General features: G+C 32.2%; 1 protein-coding gene across 1 annotated transcript in view; it reads left to right on the forward strand.

The window, feature by feature from the left end:
• Positions 1 to 13,036, forward strand: part of LOC127708006 (adhesion G protein-coupled receptor L3-like) — a 60,074-nt gene extending 47,038 nt beyond the window's left edge. Inside the window, exons 22-30 of the mRNA XM_052212798.1 lie at positions 388 to 541; positions 2,230 to 2,299; positions 4,102 to 4,168; positions 6,094 to 6,179; positions 6,999 to 7,125; positions 8,386 to 8,427; positions 9,530 to 9,619; positions 10,105 to 10,153; positions 12,624 to 13,036. Of these exons, the coding sequence (XP_052068758.1) occupies positions 388 to 541; positions 2,230 to 2,299; positions 4,102 to 4,168; positions 6,094 to 6,179; positions 6,999 to 7,125; positions 8,386 to 8,427; positions 9,530 to 9,619; positions 10,105 to 10,153; positions 12,624 to 12,643 (705 nt within the window). The 3' untranslated portion in view covers positions 12,644 to 13,036. The remainder of the gene's footprint in view (positions 1 to 387; positions 542 to 2,229; positions 2,300 to 4,101; positions 4,169 to 6,093; positions 6,180 to 6,998; positions 7,126 to 8,385; positions 8,428 to 9,529; positions 9,620 to 10,104; positions 10,154 to 12,623) is intronic.
• The last annotated feature ends 6,179 nt before the right edge of the window (positions 13,037 to 19,215 follow it).

Below are 19,215 nucleotides of genomic sequence, written 5' to 3' on the forward strand. Positions count from 1 at the left end.
ATTGTTTCATAATTTTCATGTCGGGGCCTTTTATAGCCGCCTCTACGGTAAGGGTTTTTCTCATTGTTAAAGGCCCTACGGTTGCCTATAATTGCTTACATTCACTTCATTTGAACTTTGGCATTGTCTCATTGGCAATCATACCACATCTCCTTATTTTTATATAGCGTGTTTATTTCATTTTTGCGATTATAATAGTATGGTAGATATTGCAATCAAGGATAAATGTTTAAAAAGTTGTACGTAACTTGAACAAAAGTTTCATTAAAGATTAGAAAATGAGAGAATAAATATGAAAATTTTCATTTCGTACGACATTGTTGTCTTTGTAATTCGTTAAAATCTTTGTTTTATAAAATCATATATACTCTTGCATAATGCTTACAGATCGCCTGCAAGGTAGTGGCCATTGTCCTTCATTTCCTATTCTTAGTGGGTATACATATGATGGTTGCAGAAGGCATTGTGCACGGAAAAATGCTGGCCACCGTATCAAAAGAACAACGTGCAATATCACCGATTCTGATTCCAATTGGATGGGGTGAGTAATTGTGTGTTTTATATACTATGTATTGATTAACAAACACCTAGAAACTGTTGTTGCACTCGTTTATTCTTTTAGTAAATCGATTGATGTAATATTTTATTACCTCCCTTTATAACTATATATTAAAAATGATAATGATATGAATAAAACAATTAGAGGTCAGTTTATACATTACAAATCTAACACCGCCTCGGTGGTCTCGTGGTAGCGTGTTCGCCTCGAGTGCGGCAGGTTGTGGGTTCGAACCCCGGCTGGGTCAAACCAAAGACTTTAAAATTGGTATTTGCTGCTTCTCCACTAAGCACGCGGCATTAAGGAGTAAGAGCAAAGACTGGTCGGCTCGGAGTCTGAATAATGGGTCCGGGTAAAGTGACATGTCTTTCTGCGGACTGTTACCTTGTGAACTAGCATGTTAAAAATCCGGCTTAGCGTGTCGGTCTAGTACAAAGCAGGATTAGTATTCATTCTACATTAACATGTTCTCGTCCTGAATATGAATATTAATTTGCCGCTGGACGTTAAGCAGCCATGCATCATCATCATCACAAATCTAAGTTCAAAAATTGGCACACAAACAATGTTCAATCGTAGAATGTAACAGATTGCAAGATGATGACCATTTTAGCCACAATATTTAGTTCAGAACAATGAAAAGGATTAGCGTACTATTAATAATAAAAAGATCCCCCACTAAAAAATTAGTAAAATATAATAAACCGAAAAACCTTGTGGTACGCTTTGGGACCGACAATCCCCAAGGAGTTATGTCGACTCAGGAATAGTTAAATATGATACCGTTTTCATAGAGTACCATAAAAGCTTATGCTTCTATATAATTGTATGATTAGTCTTGGTATATTTGCAATTAAAAACCTCTTTGAAAAAGGATAAGCCTACTATTAATGATAAAGAGGCCTCTTATCCCCACCCCCCAACAAAACTACAACCAACAAAATGAAACAGACAAACAATTTTTACTCTAATCCTCTATTGTAACATCATAAGTACTTGTCATTAGAAGCACGACGTACGTTTTAACATAAACGGTACCAATTTTTCTGCACCAGATGCGCATTTCGACAACCACTGTCCTTTCAGTGATGCTCGATGCCAAAATATTGGAATTCCAAAGCTTATTAAAAATATAAATAGGAAATCAGGATATACTTTCCCTTCCACTTGAGATCAGTCCTATTTATTGGTAGTGTCTGTATTGTTTAATCTTAAGTTTTCTATGTTGTATTTAGTAGACTGTTGTTTGTCTTTTCGTCGTTTTGGGCTTGATATTGTCTGTTTTTTACTTATGGTTTCGATTGTGTCCTTAGTGTCCTCTGCTTCTGTTTGTTTTTACTTCTAATCATTTTATAGTTTTAATGTCATATTTTATAGTTATATGTCTAACTTACGAGAACGAAAAAAATTTGTTTATAAACTGAAACAACACTGAGAAGTAAATGAGGTAAAAGATCGAAACTCCAAATGAAATCCTAATTATCGGACAATTTGAAAGTTTAATACATAGTAACTTCAGATAAGTAACTAAATGTTGAAATATTTAAAAAATCTCATGGGAAAAGAGGGAAAACCTAGTCTTAGCTTATTAGCTGCTTTTTATTGCAAGTAACAAGTTTATGCACATGTATATAATTTTAAGATTTTTAATGTAGTGTCTTTTCCTATAGGAATACCGGTGCTTATTGTTGCGATATCGATGGCAGTTACAAAACTAGAAGGATACGGCGATGGAAAGTAGTAAGTACCTATAAAATATACTTCATGAAATTCATATTAATAAAAATGTGTACGGAAATTTATTTCTAGTAAAAAAAAGTTCTTCTGCAGTTTTTATTCTTCTATGGTGCCTAGTATAAGATTATATTTGACATATTTATGAATAATTAAAAAAATATTACACTAATTCAGTATATTCTATATTTGCATCACAACCAGTTTTATTTACTAACATATGAAGATCTAAAGTAAAGTTGCAACAACACAACATGGTAGCATACGAATAGGTACTGGTGTTCAGATTAAAAAGGCGACACGATAAGTGGGAAATGTATCAACGGCACCATCAGTATGCATTCAACAATACAAATACAAACATAAAATGAATAAAATGAAGTCAACACAATCTTATTCCTCATATTCCCCAAAAAGGTGGGATATAGTAAGGAGTATTTTTTACACAATTGCTTTTCATCGAATATATGTATAATATCTTAACTGTTTGGTATGTGGTTGAAGGTAGAATTTTATAAGAATATATGTTTTGTTCTCTTTAGTTTTGAACCAATTTGTCCTATCTAGATTAATTGAATTATATAAATTTGAAACCTTAAATTGTTAATTTGTAGTTGTATAATGTAATTGGGTATGAATGATTGACGTTTGTCTGATTAAGGCTTGTTAAGTACAGATTTGATATTAAGAACAGCAATAAAAGCGTGGTAATTTTGCTTGATTCTTAACATGTGCGTGTAATGATTGTGTCATGAAGTGTGCACTATCTTATTAGAGCGCTCAATGTGGCATTATAGAGCCTATACTGGAAAATATTGACACTGTCTTGTTATCTATGTTGGGTTCAATACTTTCTATTAATTCGTTTCCTTAAATCATTTCTTATAAAAATTCTCGTTCGACAAAAAAAAAAACTCCCAGAAAGCAAGATAGTTATACAACCATCAATAAAAAAAGTGAACATGAACATAAATATTTAATTGATTGATAAAAGTTTCGTGAGAATCAGAGAAGTTAAAGCACCAGGCAATTAATCTTATTCAAAATCGGGCCTATATATTTCTTTCAAGCAAGCATTGTTTATGTTCATTTGTCGGATTCTTAACTTTACAGAAAGTTATATCTGACCTTAAGATCTTCAGATAACAGCAAACAGTGTTTACATTAAGTAATTTGACCATCAAAATTGACGAGATCTAAAACATATACAGAAATATAGAGACTTTTGACAGTCTAAATAATTTAAATGGAATATGCTTTTTGATAGAAGCTAAAGAAATTGAAGCTGTGAGAGATTGCGCCGGTGACTGTCATAAGCCTTGCAGTTTACCCTCATATATCAATTTTGTGAGACATTTTTAAAACACCAGAGATGAGCAATAATCTTTAAACAAATCCGAGTCACAAGCTTGTTCATATAGTATAAATCTCATTTTCATAAAAATTGTGAGGCAAAATATGGTCAATAAAGACTTTCCTTAATTGTAATCGTGTACAAGAACGTCCAAATGAATGAATGTGTGTACACGTTCTTATTACAGTACGTGGGGTGTACAAATCACAGAAAAGGGGGGATTTCAATATATTTCAACCGTTCCCATTCTCAATTTTAATCATTTTAACATTACTTTGAAAAATTTAGCTAGCATATATAAAAACATATATATATATAGTGTTACTGGTTTCTGTCAAAGCATTTATACTTCCTGAGTATTATTAGTAGTTTGTGGTTTGTTAATTTATTTCGATCGAAAAAACGACCAAATTTAGAAAAGAAAATTTAATTTTTTGCCTTTTTTTTTATACAGTTGTTGGTTATCAACAAGCAATGGACTGATTTGGGCGTTTTTCACTCCGTGTGCTGTAATAGTTGTTGTAAGTTGCCTTAATATTTTGTTGTGCAATGTAATGCCAAAAGTGCTATCATATGTCAATGAAAAATTTTCTATGCTTTTGTTGCATATCATTTTCCATTATAAAAATGCATATCATTTTCCATTATAAAATATTTCATTTAGCGTTTTTTATAATTTAAATACCAAAAAGAAAATTTATCATCATCAAAATTAAAAAGATTACAAAAGGAAAAGGTGTCTAAAGGCCACGTTTTTTTGTTATTTGAATTCGGAAATCAAAAATGTATAATAAATCTATCAAATAACATCATTCCGATGTTCATGAGAAATATGTCAGATAAGTATCAGCATATTTGGTTTCGAGTTTAATCATCTAACATTTCATGCAAAGGAGAGGCTAAAAATACTAAAGTTATAGTCAAAATTTTAAGTCAAATCAAACTGACAATGCGATGGCAAAAACGCAACACAGAAAACTAAAGACTGCAAAACGAACCCAACAAAAACTGGAGGTTTTCACGGGTGCTCCTAAAGGAAAGGCAGATATTGCTATAAATTTTCCACCCGTCGTGTTAATCATTTTAGTACAAACTCGATAAGTTTAATTCGGTAGGTCACGTTCGACCAAAGAGGACGGGATTGTGATTACGACAATTGAAGCATATTCTTCGTCATCTGTGATACAGATATTCCAAAACGGTCAACAAACTCGTGATTGCGTCCGTAAATCATTCGAAAGGTTGACTTCAATTTTACCAATCGATCTCTTGGTTTAATAACTTCTTCGTAAGTACCATCCCTCTATCAATGAAATAATGATAGTAAATGCAAGATCTGGAATATCGTATCAACTGGGAGATATACACTCCATATGTAGGCACTCTGCTGGAATGTTGCTACATAGAAACGGACAGTTAACAATAAGAAGTCTGAAAGCATCTCTTTTGTTGTAAAGTTATGTTCTCAACCGACCCTCATTGTCAATTTCTAGATGTTATTCATGATATAAGGCAGACTTAACTGTATTTATTGTATCCTTTATTTCAACATAGTCACCAAACTTTGAATTATCCAGTGAGGGTCAAACAACATCTATATAGCGGAGCGTGAAGTTACATATAATGCTAGCTTCTTTTCATTTTTCGTAAAAAGCTCCCATCAAAAATGAACACTTTGCCAAAATAATCTTAGGTTTTAGATATTAGTTATTAGTGTTAAGGTATGAACCAAAGCCTTACCCAGACAGAAAATTCTCTGTAGAACGTTTCATAGAAAAATACTAGTACAGAAAAAATATCTTTTCTTGTAAGACGTTGGACTCAGTTATATATTGGGAAAACGCTATGTGCAAAATTAGCATTTCTAGTCAAATATGTCTATGTCAATTTGTAGTCACATATGTAAAATTTCTACATTTTTTGACAACATAAGTGACATTTCTGCACTATTTCGTTCACAAAAGAAAACTCGTTACATTGGTCGAAAATCTTATATTTATTGTATGTTATATAATACAAGTTATGTTCAGTGGACATTCAGCAGTTTTCCCCTTTAGCACTACATTTGTGTTATTTACATATAGCTTTTATTATTGGTTGAGTTGAACATGCACCTATTATTTTACAAACGATTTTGATTGCCCTGTTTGTATCATTTAACTCGGTTTTATAACTCTATTCTAATCTAGAATTACTAAAGATATATCAAAGTCCATACATTTAATACCAGTTTCATTAGAAAAGTCACTTAAACTATAAAACTAATTATTAACAACAAATACAAGCAAGTTACAAGCAAAACAATAACAAGTATAAAGAAAATCCTAACAGCAAGTAAGCTCCAAGACTTATTATCAGCTAACATAAAACTGCAACCGCCCTGCAATCAGTTTTGCAAAATTTTGAATCATGTTGAAAAATAATCAAATTATGTTCTTTTCTCCAGACCAACTTTGTGATCTTTGTATTTGTTGTGAGGAAACTGTTCTCGTTACAAGCTGTAAAAAAGAAAACAAAACTACAGCAATTAATGTAAGTACTATCTAATAAGTTCATATTATATACAGTTTAAACCAATTTTCAGGCGGAAATCCCGTTATTGATATTATGTTGTACTGCGGGTTTGTGTGCAGTTGATTGGCCTCAAATTACTTTTGAACCGTTATACAAATGAGTTATAAGTGTTTGTATGTTGTCACTGATGACAAAATGGACGGAATTCGTTTTTGACGATTTCTAATTTTGCTCATGGTTGATAACATTAAGGGTACCAATTTTAATGCACCAGATTCGCGTTTCGACAATTAACGTCTCTTAAGTGATGCTCGTGTATCTAACAAAACCATTCCTTGGTTTTCGCCATTTTCTTTCTTTAATCGCTACACTCGTTCAAAGTTATGACTCGATCAGCTGACTGATATGATTCTGATTCGACTAGAAAATTAGTACTTAATTTACTCCGCCTAATAATTTGGTTCGGAGTTAAAACTTACATTTATCCTATTCTCCCTCCATTGAAACTCGGCGAAGGTTTCTTTGTCCGACTTGTTGAACATACGAGTTTTGTTTATACAGAAAAGGGATACGGTTTGGGAGATGAGACGTCATAAAGTTGAAAACTATTTGTGGCGGCGGCAAATTTATAATGATTTATTCAAATATACCGAATAAATTGCCTTCTGACATTTTTTACCATGATGTTTATTACTACTTTAATTGGTAATAGATTCTTCGAATATAAAGATGTAATTTTGTTTCCTTTTCTGTTTTAAATATATGTGTGTTTGCTTCTCATCATATTTAAGAAATCTGTTGATGAAAAACATATAACTCACTATAATTATTTTGTAGAACTGGATTGAGATGTTTTTCAGTTTTAGCACCCCTTTTTGGATTTACATGGACTTTAAGATTCTTCTCTATAAATGAAGATACTATCGTTCTGAGTTATCTATTTGTTATCATCAATTCATTTCAGGTGCGTACATGTATAAATAATTTCTGTGGTATTTTGAATATAAAAATTGTAAAATATATAAAAAATGAAAAAAAAGTACCAACAATTACAAAATGTACAAATCAAACAATAGACAATGTTACAATACCACGGAGTAAAATTGGAGAGGACAATTGATACTTGGTAAAAAAAACTGACGACCGAAAACCAGGGTCCACAGTTCTTTATCCACTAATGATACTCGCTGTTATGCTCATGTTACATTTAGAAAAGTAATGACAATATTGAATAACTTTTTTCTGTATTATCATTTAAAGTGACGAATTAAAACATGTTATTTCAGCTTATCTGTTGTAGCAATTTGCAAAAATAGCTATAAACGAAAAATGAAATAAATATATGAAATGCTATTCAAAGTTCCAGTTTGTTTATTAATTATTACCGAAGTACTGGCTATTGTAATAGTGATACTCTTCAGGACTAACAGTCCACCAGAAGATGTATTGATAAGATTAATGGCATCAGTGTTACATCACCAGATGCACATTTTGATAATTAATGGCTCATCAGTGATGCTGGAGGCATAAATATAAAGTTTTGGATTTCTTTCTTAATGTTGGAAAATCAATTGAGTAAGGTACTGTGACATATAGCAAATATCTATTTTAGAATTATATTACTCAAAAGAAAGCTATTAAACCAAGAGTTCCAATTGGTGAAGTTGAGATCGTTCCTTCGAAAATTTTACGGACGCCATCACCAGTTGGTTGACCGTTATGGAAAATCCGTTTCACCGATGATAACGGACATGTTCCAGTTATTGTAACAATCCCGTCCCCCTTTCCCCGAATGTGACCTACCAAATTAGACTTATCAACGGGTTTGTATTAATATGAACAACACGACGGGTGCCACATGTGGAGCAGGATCTGCTTTCTCTTCCGGAGCCCCCAGTTGTTGGTGGGGTTCGAGCTGCTCAGTCTTTGCTTTTCTATTGTGTGTTTTGTGTACTGTTGTTTGTCTGTTTGTCTTGTTTTTTTAGCCATGGCGTTGTCAGTTAATTTTCGACTTATGAGTTTGAATGTCCCTTTGGTATCCTTCACCTCTTTTTTACAGGAAAAAATAATCTGATTATTACTTAGAATTTTGTTTTTAATTATCTACACCATACATTTATCTTCGCTTACTTATATGGATACTAATATGAAAAACCCATATGTAATAGAACTATTTTAAAATAATTGATTTCAAGTTTATTGCAATATTATCATATAATTTCAGGGATTGCTGATATTTATTGTACATGGATTATTAAACCCCAAAGTAAGTATTCAGATGTTTTCATTCTGTATAATGCATATTGTTATACAAGATGTTGTCTCATTTTTAACGGCTTTTAGAACGAATCTATGAGTACACAGAACAAAGTTACATATAATATACACAGCTTGAAACTATAAGATAAAATCGATTAACATCAATTTGAGTAAGTTTTAAGGTAATCAATTGGAGAATTGTACGCTTGGTGATTGTATAGTTTTCAACGAGTTAATAAAAATAATCGATTAAAAATGTTTTGCAGTATTCATATATTTTTTTCAATAAACCGTTGTCATATTCCAGCACCCTTCATAGATCACCAGGGGTTTCGAACATCTATTTAAACCAATTAGATAAAATTAATTGATCATGGCCGTCTCCTTGGTTTTCGCGGATCCCTCCAGACCTTCGTTTTACAAGTCATCACGTACAATTTCTAAAAAAAAAAAGAAAATGAAAACAACACCTTGTAAATTTCATGCGTCCGAAGCGCTTTTCTGAATTTACCTTAATCAGGACCGCTCAAAGCCGAATATTTGAAAGCCAATGATGTATAAGAACTGAAACAGTCGAAGAGCTGTATGACAAAAAAAACTCTTTAATATATAGCCAAAACCTTCTTAGGTCAACTTTGCCTGAGCGAATTGAAACCTTTGTTTCTTTATAATTTCAAAATTTATAAACGGACAATTTCAAAAAGGAATTGTTATAAATCATATTAGTACCGAGGTACTGACTACTGAGTTGTTCATAGAAATATCATTATACGTGTAGATGGCTTGAAATTATATAAACTGAATATTTCAGATTCAAAGTTCATGGACACGGAATTATCAGTATTTTGAAATTTTCCTTTTTGAATGCTGCAAAATATTTAAAATTTTTTCCAATCAATATTACTATTATCATGTAATTTAATCTTTCTTAAACAAGAATATCAAAATACTGAAAGTTTGTATTTTTAGTACATTTTTCTGATTTTGATTGCCACCCCCTTTTTTGGCGGGCCCCTCCACATCTTCGTTTTACCAGTTCTGACTTATAATTTCGAGAAATATCATTATACGTGTAGATGGCTTTAAATTATATAAAATGTATATTTCAGATTCAAAGTTCATGGAAACGGAAAATATCAGTATTTCGAAAGAGAGAAAAGTTTACAACTACAACCAAGGGAACCGACGAAATTGCTTTTGTATGTAAATTTACTATTTTTATTAATATCTACTTTTCTTACTTTGATATAAGGAAATTTTGTATTTCTCAATATTCCTAACCGATTCCTAGGTGTCATGCTTGCGTCGCGCACTTATAAATTAATATAGTACGTGAAATTTAGGCGTAAGAGCTAAGACTAGTCGGCTCAGAGTCAGAATAATATGTGCAGGTAGGGTGACATGTCTTCCTGTTGACTGTCACCCTTTGAACTAGTATGTTAAATTTCCCGGTCAACTTGTCGGTGTACGTCAATGCACGATTCATATTCATATCACATCAATAGATATGCATGTTGTCGTACCAATGTACCATTCATTCATCTTTATAGTCTTACTAAGATTTTGTTGGAACCTTATTTATTGAATTTATTTCGATTTTACTTATATTCATATTAAATTCTGAAATGAAGCTTTCGAATGATGCCAACTATTGAAATATTGAATATTGTATTTCTTTTTGCAGGACGACATTACAACTGTCTCGAATAAAAGAGTTCATACAAGTATAGCAGGTAGCCTGTTACACATTGCTAAATATATAAATATACATGCACCGTCATTAAACACAAAAAAAAATCTGCTGGTGGAATGTAAGTCCATGAGGGTATAACCAGCCCAGTAGCAGATTCTTTCGGTACTGGCTTGAACATAAGGATATTGTTTGATTTTAATTTGCTGTTATAAAATTTAGAAATAATTTTAAATTAGGAAACGTATCTCCATCATGCGTAGCACTGAATTCTTGTCCACGTTTAGATTTATTTTTGTTCCAGTTTGGTTTTGTCAGCTCTTCAACGCTTGTTTTTGGAATTGGACTATCTAATTGTTTAAGTTCGTGCATCAATGGAGAAACATTGATTGTCGAAATTCGCTGCTGGTGTACTGAAACTTGTACAGATATTGTTATTATTATCAACTTTTCTCCATTTTCCCAATCAAAGTAGTTGTTCCACTACAATATGCAATAAGGTCCAATTTTCTGTCTTTTAATTCACACAATCATTTAGTTTCTGAAGACCATTTAATAAAATGTATGTAATGGCAAAGAACAGGCTTATAATTTATAATTAGATTAAATAGTTAGGAAGATGAAGGGATTTTAGGCAGTTACATAGAAATAAAAATATAATTCGCATCGGTAGTACATATACGGTTCGTGATTAACCATGAGTTGAATCTTTCAAATTGATAGACAGGTTGAAATTTTTTCCATTATATGTATTATATATTGCTTATAAAAATGTTATTTTAAAAGAGAGACGAAAAATACAAAAGAGACACTCACAAGTCGAAAACGAACTGTCAATGCCAAGGCTAAAACAAAAAATGACCAAACAATAAACAACAGTACACAATACAAAACATAGAAAACTCAGGACTTGGCAACACAATATCCACCAATAATCGGGGTTGTTCTTAGGTGCTCTGTAAGGGCAAACAGAATCTGCTCGTCATGTGGCACCCGTCGTGTTGTTTTTGTGAGTACAAACCCGGTGTACAAATAGGTCAAATAGGGGAGGTCACATTTGAGGAGAAGAGGACGGGACTGTGGTCATGACAATTGAAACATTTCCGACGTCATCTGTGAAACAGATATTCCATAACGAATAACCAACTCGTGATGGCGGCCGTAAAATTTACGAAAGGATGATTAAAGCTGCACAACTTGGAATTCTTGGTTTAAAAGCTTCCTCGTAGGCAGCAATCCTCTATCTAGGAACGCATGATAGGACTCACGATATGGGAGGTAGATACTTCAAATTCTTCCTCTGCTGTCTTCCTCCTATGTTGTTACGTAGAGGTGGAAATTCACATTGGGAAGCTGAAATAATCTCTTCTGTCAGGGAAGTCGCAATCTTGCAAAATTAATAAGCACCACCCTACCTTTCAATAAGATATCTTACAACAATTGTGGTCATAGTAATTTGGACAGTAAATCTTAGTGTCGTTAAAAAAAAATATATAAGGCTTTTAATCTGAAAGGAAAATTTGAAATTGGAGCTCAGATTAAAACTCGAGACCACCAGCTCCATGCTACAATTACATTCACCGAGACTTTAAACAATTGTACAACATCGCTAGCACGGTTCTGTTGGACAGAAACTGTAACCGATGTAAAATTAGAACGTTTATATGCACTTCATGTTAAACTGAACTAACACATTGATGACCGGGGAAATTATGCAAATGACAGTCCGTGCTAGATTTCTTTATCTGCCGAAGTTTGTAATTTGTTGATTTAACCGCGCATCAGTATAAAATAAGGATATGTATAATGATTGTCAATGAGACAACTATCAAACTATTTCAACCAAAAGCACCAACGGCTTATTCATTGCAAAATAATAAACGAAAAAACAAAATATAACAGACAGCAAGCAACGACAATCACTGAACTACAGGCTCTTTACTTTGGACAGGCACATACACAATATGGAGGGATTATACATGTTTATGCGCACTCAACTCTTCTCCAACCACCAGGGACAACCGTGTAACATCACAACATAAAAACAAATAGTTGGAAATGGCCTGACTCAACAGATCGGCTAGAAGCATAAAAAACAACAAATAACATAAAGACAAAAAAAAAAACAAAGTACAGATCTTAGAGTACTCACAGTTACTGCGAGCTAGTTCAAATTCAATAACAAATAATACATCATGTTCTCCTAGACTAAGTATCAATCTGTAAAAATCAGATTGATTTAGTCTATAGACGTCATAAACAGTCTTAGAAAAGTATGACCTTGTGAAATGCTGAAATATAAGTACTGTGGTTCGTTGTAAAAGTCTCACCACAAACATATAGTGAGAAGGAAAACAACAATAAAAGTGATTTTCGTTTGATTAGGACTTTGTTAAGTATGTGTCACGAAATAATACCCGAGATCCCGTTTTTCATTAAGTTCTGTGGAACACTGCGATAGGTCTTCCAACAAAAAGAGTGTTACATAAACATTTCTTCATCTTTTTTTGCAGGCCCTGAGAGTGAATCATGATGGCAAACACAGACTTAATTTCTACAAAAAGAACTTGACCGTTGTTGTTTTTTTCACAATCATTTTCTTGGAAATACTATGTAAGACATTATCGAATCTTATGATATTACTATTTTTTTTAAATATGAAATTTTTCAATATATTAGCTTTTTTGATGTATTATTGATAGTATAGATTTAAATATTATTTTGCCGATGAATGTGTGTGCTGAATAAATATATCTAAATACAGCTTTAATGAAAATTGGAAAGTTTCAATTGAGGTACCCTCTTTGAATAGAGTTCTTTATCATTTTGATTTTTTTTAATAATTATTTTTGCTTGTCTACAAGTTTATGCTCTAATGTTATTTTTCATAAGAAAAAAATCAAAAAATAAAACATAAACAAATGTTGTTGACAGTATTTAGAAATTATAACAATTTCATGTGATAATAGTCATGGTACAATGATGTACCGAAATAGAAAATCGTTTAATATTGGTTACCAAGACATCACATTAATAAATAACATCATCCTCCATACCAGACAAAAAATTCTGAAAAAAATACGGTAAATTAAAGGAAGCGGCAGCCCGTTAAAGAGAATGGAAGGATACAAAAGGGACATCCAGACTCATCGCTAAAAAAGAAAAAGACAATCAGACAAGCAACAGTACAGAAAACAAAACATAGAAAACCAAAGACCGAGCAACAACAACCCTAACAAAAACTGGGGATGATCTCAGGTGTTCCATAAGGCACCCGTCGTGTTGCTCATGTTAGTAAAAATCCATTGAAAAAGGTCTAATTCAGTAGGTCATATTCGGGGAAAAGGGGACGGGATTGTAGTATCGCAATTGGAATATATCCGATGTCATCAGTGATATTCCATACCGTCAACCAACTCGTGATGGTGTCCGTAAAATTTACGAAGGAACGATTCGACGTCACCACTTGGAACTCTTAGTTTAATAGCTTCCTTGTAAGCAGCAACCCGACAAAACCAAACTGTCGACTATATCAACCAACGAAACGAATTGATAACAACTGTCATATTCCTGTTAATTAATGTCCAATGTCATTGATCGTCATATAAGAAGATGTGGTATGATTGTCAAGATTAAGGAAACATCTATCCACAAGAGACCAAATGACGTAGATATTAGCAACTAAATACCCATTTCAGAGAGATGGACAGAGGCTATTTTTTCATTTACATACGACACATCTAATCATCTACAGCCTATGTTTGACTACTATCATACCAACAATCCACATAGCAGATGCCAATGTTTACACTCTGCCGTTAAAAATAGATAAGCGCATAAGTGATACACTATAGTCTAAACTTCCTCATGTCTAGAAAACTTGTAAATACAGTTTACAGTTTACAGAGACGACTAACTGGATATTTCTAAAAACAAAATGAAGTCCTAAAACTCCTGATTTGGCATTTAATGAAAAGTTTGAGTGCTTATTCATATTGTAAAACTATAATTCTCTCTACTAAGCCTTATACTGGTCGTTTTCACTCACTTTTGAAAATATGCGCTCTGTATTATATCCACGGAATGGTTACGACATTTATAAATTTCAATAACATCCGTATCTTTCAAATTTTTCGAGATGAAAATTAAAAACTTTATTTTGTAAAGTTTTGAAACCATTCCGGCTCAATTTTTAAAAACAATTCACGTTCTTTACATATTTTAATAGACATTATAATTCAGTGAATTTCCGGATCTATTTCTCCATCCGATACGAAGTAAATTTACTTTTTATTGACAAATCGCTTCAAGGTAAAAAGTAGTATTACATTTTCTTGGCTTTAGGTTGGCCTTTCGCGTACCCATGGCAGGTAAATGAATTCGACTTAGGAGCGCTGTGATTGGATGTAAGGGTACAATTATTTTTTATTTATTCATGAATAACTGAGGTGTGTATATTTACACTATAAATTTTGAAACCAATTGAAATATTTTCTTGAGAATAATTGGAAAAGGCTTCCAAAGTTTTATAAATTTCATGTAAAACGACGGTGGGCATGGATACCATAAACAAGCTCCGTTCGAAGATGGTCATGATACTATTTGACTTTAATTTCTAAAACAGAATAATCTATACTACTAAAAGAACGAGGTCCAATGTGTTAGCCAGAATGACGTAAAAACGACGAATCAAAGAATTCAACTTTATATATAACTAATATAGGACAATGGTGTTGATTAAAAATTACACCATTCAAGGCCCTTTTGTTTTCCACATAATTAACATAACCAATAATTAACAAGTTCCGGGTCGTATCCGATACCGATACCAATAGTATATGTATGTATGCATGTATGTTCTGTATCTTCCTCCTTTATTATGAGCACCATTTAACACACTGTATCGGTACAGATTTAATGCGAGCATTTGCCTACCCAGTTTCCCAGCCTGGTCATGACAGGTCTTACTACCAGTCACATGTAGTTTCGTGTTTTAGTAAGAAAACCAGGACGGGTTCGAACAGAAAGATTTTGAAAGCAAGGAAAACTATGCACCTTATAATCAGCATGACTTTATTAGATGACAATACGAATACTAAATATCCAGGCTAAAAAAAGGCGTAGATACTTTAATTCAGCCAAGGACACGCGAAGTACTAAAACTACACATAACTGTTTTGTCGAGGGTTTTATTATAAAAAGTGGTAATTTTAGAAAATGTAAGTATTATGGAAGAATAAATTCTAAGTTTTCCCTATACTGAATATAGCAAGTGAAATCAAAATCAATCAGAGTTCAGTTAAATTGCACTATTTTCAAGCTTTTGATTAGAACATTCGATTGTAATTACCAAGAATAGAAATTATTCACCGAAACCAATACTGTGTTGAGAAAAGTGCTGAGTCATCAAGATAAGTCAAATTGATGGGTACTGATATAATCCAAAAACGCTTTCACTAATTTTCATGAAACTTTGGTGAATTGTTTATATCTCTTGACGTAAGCTCCCTTTCGATTTTTATAAATTGTAGATTTAACGTTTCCGAGTTATGGGATTTTATTAATAAAAAAATGGGGGATTTTCAATTTTTCTGACTATAATTCAAAACACTTCTTTATACACTTTTCATGAAACTTTAGTGATTTTTCATAGATATAATGACCTTAGTTCTCTTTCGATTTTAATAAATTCAGATTTTTAGTTTTGAAGTATTTGGACTTTATTCATAAAACTGCGACTTCTTAGTCTTCGGACAACAACTCAAAAAAATGTGAGCAGTCTTTATGAAACTTTGGGGGCTTGTTTATATCTATTGAAATAAGCTCCCTTTTTTTTTCCATAAATTTCTGATATGACATTGCGGAGTTATGGAACTTTATTTGTTGAAAAATCCTTGAAAACTGTCCATCCTTCACACTTTAGATGGTTATATAATTTTATTCGTTCAATAAATCGAGGCCACAAACTTCATATTATGTGTAAATGGGTTCCACTGTGACTGCATGTTTTTTTTTTTGGAGGGGGGGGGGGGGGGGTATATTTGAGCAACGCTCACAGTATTTCTAGTTGATCATATAAAGTTTTTTAAAGCATAAAGACGAGCTAAAAGGGTAAAGGGCGTAACATGTCCTCAAGGTGCGGCTTTTCGTTTTCTTTTTAAATTAAAAGCTTCTATCATGTTTTCATCTGTGTTTAATTCAAATATACATCAAAAATTGTCTTATATAAGGAATATAGAATATGTGATGTTGGGACATACCTTAAGAACGATGGTGTACAATTCAGAAGGAGAAAGAAATAAGAATTACTACAAATTAAAATACAAAAAAATTCTACTATTTTATGGTAAGAAAGATGACCTGTATCAATTTGCTTTCTGAAAACTATTTAAATATATAGTGTCTCTAAAAGTTCTTAAGATAACTTATAAATGATCCCACTTGATAATCAGAAAAAAGTAAGAAATGAATAAGTAGGGTGACTTTTAGAAAAAGAATTCGTAAACAATCATCCCTTTTCTGAGAAAAAATTATTATAAAAAAATAAGTTTCTATCTACCTGAAACAAATATTGTGGTAATGAAATAACATTTTTCTTACATTTCAATAAATTATAGTTTGCAATGTAGTTTTATTTGTCTAGGTAAAGTACATATACAAAACACAATGACCTTTAATCATCCCCCTTTTTATTATTAATGTGGAACACACTGACTTGAGATCCTCTCCTTTTGTATAGAATGAAATTAACAAAATGACTCGAGGTCATATCCCTTTGTAAAGGACGAGATTAACACAAAGATGTAATGTCATGACTACTTGTGTAGAATAAACACATTAATGAGCCATTTATGTAGAACACAATAACCAGAGCTCATGTGCATGTTCTACAAAGGTATTTTACGCTAAATAAAATTGTGTCTGCAGTGAAAGAGGGATTACAGAAATACTGTGAAACTGTTTACTGGCGTAGTGGCATTAACCATGTTTGGATTGTTTAGAACTCAAAAGAACTTCTGAAAAATCTCGGCCAATAAATTCTATCAAAACCTTTAATTTTTCCACCCTTTACACCACCATACACCATGAATAATTAAAAACCCATCTTAAAGAAATAATCCACAATGCTTTCTTTCATAAAAATGGTACCATACGCTAAAATGTATTGTTTTTGGGATATAATTCTACATGTTTTTAAAAAATGAACCATAAAATAAAACATGCTATACAGAAGAACAAGTGATCAGTATGCTAGCGTTTCTCATTGACAACATTTTTGTTGAATTGAGAGATATAATTTTCCAGCAGGTTGTCGGAATTCATATGTGAACCTCTCCTGGCCGACCTTTTATAAGTTCATTTTGACTAATTTTGGAAGCTTTTATGGACTGCCCCTTTTTTCAATTTGCCTTGGAGTTGAGTATTTTGTTGTTAGGATGTTTTTGTTATTCAGTTATTAACACTTACGGTTTTATATCCTGTCGATACTTTTATTTATGGATTGAACAATGTATTTTTTTCTTAGACTGTTTATGACGTCTTTACACGAAATCATTTGGATGTGTACCAATTGATATTTTGTTTTGTATGCATAATTACGATGTTATTGGCATTGAACTAGCTTTCATTAATTGCAAATACTCTTCAATCGGTACTTTATTTTTTTTGTTTCGTTTGTGTCTTTTTAGTGTTTTTGTGTTTTGTATCAATCTGATTAGTCAAGTCTTTTCCAACAGATTTTTATATTTTCTTTTACGTTGTGCTGTTACATCAGTGTCCCAGGTAAGTAGGAGGGTTTGGTGTCCATAAATATGTTAAACCCTACCACATTCTGTATGCGCCTGTCCCAAGTCAGGAACATGTAATTCAGTGGTTGTTGTTTGTTACTGAATGTCATATTTAATTCTCGTGTGCTGTTTTGTACATAAATAAGGCCATTGGATTTCTTTATTGTATAGTTTTACATTTTGTTATGTCGTGACCTTTCATAGATTGCCATGCGTTATGGGTGTTTGTTGAAGACCTATAGTTGCTTACATCTACGTAAGGTAGATTTGGTCGATTTAAGTGCTATGTACTTTTGTCTGTTCATTTTGTTGCTTTAAACATATCAACTATAATTAACTAAATCTTTAAAAACGAACAAAATTCTGAGCTAGAAGAAAGAATGATATAAATAAATTGAACTAGAAAACTAAAATACTAAAATACTAAAATCATACATACACAAATTAAAACAAAGCTATATTCGTATTGCTGGAATGTTACGAACTGTTAGGTCATAAATCCTGTCGATATTTATATTTTGGCATTATAAAAAAGGTTTTTCTGACTGAGTCTTCACACAATAATACAATGAGTATGTCAGTGATCATTTCGTCTGGAAAAACATCGTTGATTTATAAGCTGAAATTGGCTTTGAACTAGCTTTGAATAACTGCTAGTACTTTGTGTCTCTCTAATATTTTTTTTTCGTGCTTTGTGTCGATCTAACAATAAAGATATTTCCAATAGATTTACATTTTGTTCTTATTATGTAATGCTGTTTCTCCAATATCTGATGTTAGGTGAAAGTTTGGCGTTCACATACATGTTAACCCAGTCACATTGTTTATATTCTTGTCATTAAGGTAGGACTACAGTCTTACTCCAACTAACAATTTTTAGAGATTGATTTCTTTAACTCATTTCAAAGCTGAAATATTACTCTTTCTTCATCTTTAAAAAGATCATTTTTGGTATGATCAATTAAAAGATATAGCTCATGATCTGCAAAAAATGGTCTTATTTTTGATATATGTCTCCAGTTCAAAGATATACTGATTTAACTACTGGATGGCATACCTGAATTCACCTTTTATCTTTTGAGACCTATAAATTCATTCAGAAACAAATTATCTTAATGTGGGACATAGTTTTGTAAAAATAATCCCTTTAATGAAATATATTAAAGCCAACCAAAAGGGGTACCCATAAAGTTTCTATTTTCATTTTTTTTTATAACAGTTCTCATGAAAAATTGTAATGAAAAATCACCTCTTTGAACCCTTATACATGTAAATGCAACATATATATAACAATTCCAATGAAAGCATCCCAGGAGTG

This window comes from Mytilus californianus, unplaced genomic scaffold, assembly GCF_021869535.1.
Source record: "Mytilus californianus isolate M0D057914Y unplaced genomic scaffold, xbMytCali1.0.p SCAF_1, whole genome shotgun sequence".
Taxonomy (NCBI): domain Eukaryota; kingdom Metazoa; phylum Mollusca; class Bivalvia; order Mytilida; family Mytilidae; genus Mytilus; species Mytilus californianus.